The sequence below is a fragment of the Buceros rhinoceros genome, unplaced genomic scaffold, assembly GCF_000710305.1.
Source record: "Buceros rhinoceros silvestris isolate BGI_N320 unplaced genomic scaffold, ASM71030v1 scaffold24040, whole genome shotgun sequence".
Classification (NCBI taxonomy): Eukaryota; Metazoa; Chordata; class Aves; order Bucerotiformes; family Bucerotidae; genus Buceros; species Buceros rhinoceros.
The window spans coordinates 9,157-12,421 of record NW_010388247.1 but is presented as its reverse complement, the minus strand read 5'-3'; the positions used below and the strand labels follow the sequence as shown (position 1 = coordinate 12,421).

The following is a 3,265-nucleotide window of genomic DNA, read 5'->3' as shown; positions in this document are numbered from 1 at the left end:
CCCGGGGGGCTCGAGCGGGAGCCGTGGCGGGGGAGGGCAGGGCAGGGCCCGACCCGTTCTCGGTCCCTCCGTCGCCTTTCACCGCCTGTTTGCTGCAGGAGCATCGGCCTCGTACCTCCGAGGGAAGGAGCAGGACTGCGGGTAGATGGTGGCCTCCACGGACAAGGGCTTGTTGTCAGAAAAGTTGCTAATCTTCAGTTAGTGCTGAGTATGTTCTGAGTTCCCGGGAAGGACACGATTAAGGTGTGTTTAGTCTTTTGTTTTGCTGATAATGGATGAAGAGAGTCTGGAAGCAGCAATTCAGACCTACAATGCCCAGCTGCAGCAGGTGGAGCTGGCTTTAGGGGCAGGCCTGGACCCCTCACAGCAGTCGGACTTGATCCAGTTGCAGGAAGATTTAAAGCAGCTGATAGAACTGACTGAATCCAGCCTGGTGGCAGTGAAGAAGAGCAAACTTCTGGCCACTTTGGATACGAATGCCTCCTCCTCCTCCTCTCCAGCGGGTCTCCTGGAGCAGGACACCAGCGCAGACAGTTCTGCCCAAGATGATGAGTACGCGGCTTTTAAGGAAGCCATTGCTGAGCTTGGAGCCAACGAGGAGCCTCCAGCCAATAATGAGACACCATCAAAGAGAGATGGAGAAACTGGTGACAAAAATGAACCAAAGTGCAGTGAAGACGAGTCTGATAGAGAGGAGGAGGAGGAGGAGCTGAGTGGGATGAAGGTTAAAGCCCCCTACTACAGTTCTTGGGGGACCCTGGAGTACCATAACGCCATGATTGTGGGGACCGAGGAGTTGGCAGACGGCGGTGCCGGCGTCAGGGTGCTCTACCTCTACCCCACCCACAAGTCTCTCAAGCCGTGCCCGTTCTTCTTGGACAACAAGTGCAGATTTAAAGAGAACTGTCGGTAAAGAAGAACAAGGGGTGGGAGGGGGCGTGTGTCCTTGCTGTGGGGAACGGCCTGGTCCTTCAGAGGGATAAACCTCCTCTGAAAGTGCCGTGCGGGGCCTTTATACCGGGGAAATTTTGCGTGTGTGTTTTTCAAGCGTGTGCTGGCATCTGTTTGCCTGATGCAGAGTGAAAGAGAAGATCCCCTGGGGAAGCTCTGATGTTTGATTTACGTGGTCTGATCGTTGAGGTCCGGCCTGGTCTTCTGTGATAACCGAGAGGCTAATTAACAACCAATTAAGTGTTTTAGAATCAACCGCCACAGCTCGCCTGTTGATAGCGCTTACCTTTCGGTTTCACAGAGAGGTGCCAGATCTCTGTGGAGATTGTCAGAATTTCGTTAGATAAGGCCTGGAGCACCCTGATCGCTCTTTGAAGCTGCTTGTGCTTTGAGCAGGAGGTTGGACTAGAGACCTGCGTGTCTTTGATCCTGTTTATCTCCAAGGATCTGTGAACCTGGAGGTGTCACTGGCAAGGAGAGGTTAAAGCTTCCTGGAGTGGGACACGTCCTCTCTTATGTGGCCGGAATAATATGTTTGAGATGAAAACTGATTCCTCTCCCACCTCCCCGGCAGGTTCTCGCACGGCCAGGTGGTGTCTGTGGAGGAGCTCCAGCCTTTCCAGGAGCCCAACCTCAGCGGGCTGGAGGTGGGCTCGGCCTGTCTGGCGAAACACAGCGATGGCATCTGGTACACCGCCAAAATCACCGGTGAGGCGCCTGCCGGCGCCCTGCGCCGGGGTGCTGTGAGGGGGTGGGGGCCGGTGCTGGAGTGAATGGAGAACTTTGGGTTGATGACAGAGAAACGCGACTGCGTGGCTGCAGCCCCCGGCTGGCGATGGCACAGCTGAGAAAACAGGCTGAATTTTGTCAGTTTTGGGAAGGGAACGGGCTGGGGAACAGGAGCCGTAGGAGCAGGGCTGTGGAAAGGAGGTGACAGCGTGGTCATGGCCTGCCCCGAAGGGCAGAGGCGGCTGTGGCAGGAATTGCCTGGTATTGGGTCAGAACTGCGACAGTCTGCTCGTGTTTGGCCAGCGGCGCGGGGGGAGCTGGCCCTGCCCTCGGCTGCTGATACCGGCCTCCCCTGCGGGCCCTGGGATTGGTCTCCCTTTCCTTGTTGTCTGCTCAGAGGGGAACAGCTCCAGCGCCTCCAGTCCCGACCCTCAGCAGCCCATCTTGCTTTGGGTTTAGAAATAAACTTCACATACTGGCCGCAGCTTTTCGCTGCTTCTCCTCCCAGACAGAAACCTAAAGCAGCACGAAACCCCCAGTTTTTCCAAACGCGTGTTCCTCGGGCCTTCCCCCTCTCCCGGGTTGATCCACTGAGCCAACCCTGGCTCGAACAGCCCTCTGGGGACTGACTGGGACTCTCGTCCTCCTCTAGACATCGACAGTGGTTACTACACCGTGAAGTTTGATTCCCTGCTGCTCAAGGAGGCTGTTGTGGAAGGAGACAGCATCATCCCCCCGCTGCGGGGCGAAGATGGGGACGAATCTGCCGAGTCCGACGAGGACAGTGTGGATGATTCTGGTTATGCCAAAGGTAAGAGAGGGGAGATGGTGTGAGACAAAGGGACTTTGATCGAGGTCAGCCTCTCTCTGGGACCCACTGAATTACTCTCCTGGGGCTGTTGCCTGCTGTGGAGGATGGTCGTTAGCCGTTGGGCTGCAGCTGCAAACTCAAATCTTTGCTTTATGCACATGACGGGGTTAGGCTGGAGGTTTCCGTGGGAACTTCCAACACATGGAAGAAGAGGGTGTGACATTTTAGAGCCGAGTTCCAAGCTCTGAGTCTGTTTCATACGTGGCTGGTTGAGTTGAGCTAAGGAGTGAATCAGGAGGTTTCCTCATCTCTGGGAGCTCCGTGGGGCTCCGTGACACAAGAGACCCCGCTAGTGGTGGTTGGTCCCTCCAGTGGCTCGAGGTCACAGGAACAGCCATGTCCTGTTGTACTGTTGAAAGCTGACACACAGAGAGCCCGGGGGACCTCTGAGATTACACTGTCCCTCTGCAGGTGCCACAGTTACATCACAGGGACAAAGTTGTGTCCTAGAGCTCTTCACATTTGGCCTAATGGAGATCACTGGGTCCTAATAACAGAATTAACGTCGTGGCCTAGAGGAACCTCATACCAGAGACATGAGCTGGAGGCACGCAGTGACTGTGACGTTGCCACAGTGTTACGTGCTCTTTGGGCGCCCCAGAGGAAGGTTTTGGGGAGCAGCTTCGTTTCTGCGTTTCACTGATTCTTCTCCTCTGTGCCACAGTGATAGATGCAGGAGTTCCCGAGAACGGGGCCTGGGCGCCCGCCTGCAGC

General features: G+C 55.9%; 1 protein-coding gene across 3 annotated transcripts in view; it reads left to right on the top strand.

Annotated features, from left to right (window-relative positions):
• Window positions 1-271: 271 nt before the first annotated feature.
• The window catches only part of ZGPAT (zinc finger, CCCH-type with G patch domain), a 5,232-nt gene continuing 2,238 nt past the window's right edge, over window positions 272-3,265 (top strand). The window contains exons 1-4 of one of the 3 annotated variants that reach the window (XM_010145312.1): window positions 272-909; window positions 1,526-1,659; window positions 2,333-2,491; window positions 3,216-3,250. In XM_010145312.1, coding sequence (XP_010143614.1) covers window positions 272-909; window positions 1,526-1,659; window positions 2,333-2,491; window positions 3,216-3,250 — 966 coding nt within the window. Of the gene's footprint in view, window positions 910-1,525; window positions 1,660-2,332; window positions 2,511-3,215; window positions 3,251-3,265 lie in introns of all 3 variants that reach the window. The other 2 variants (XM_010145327.1, XM_010145320.1) reach the window with 2 other exon arrangements.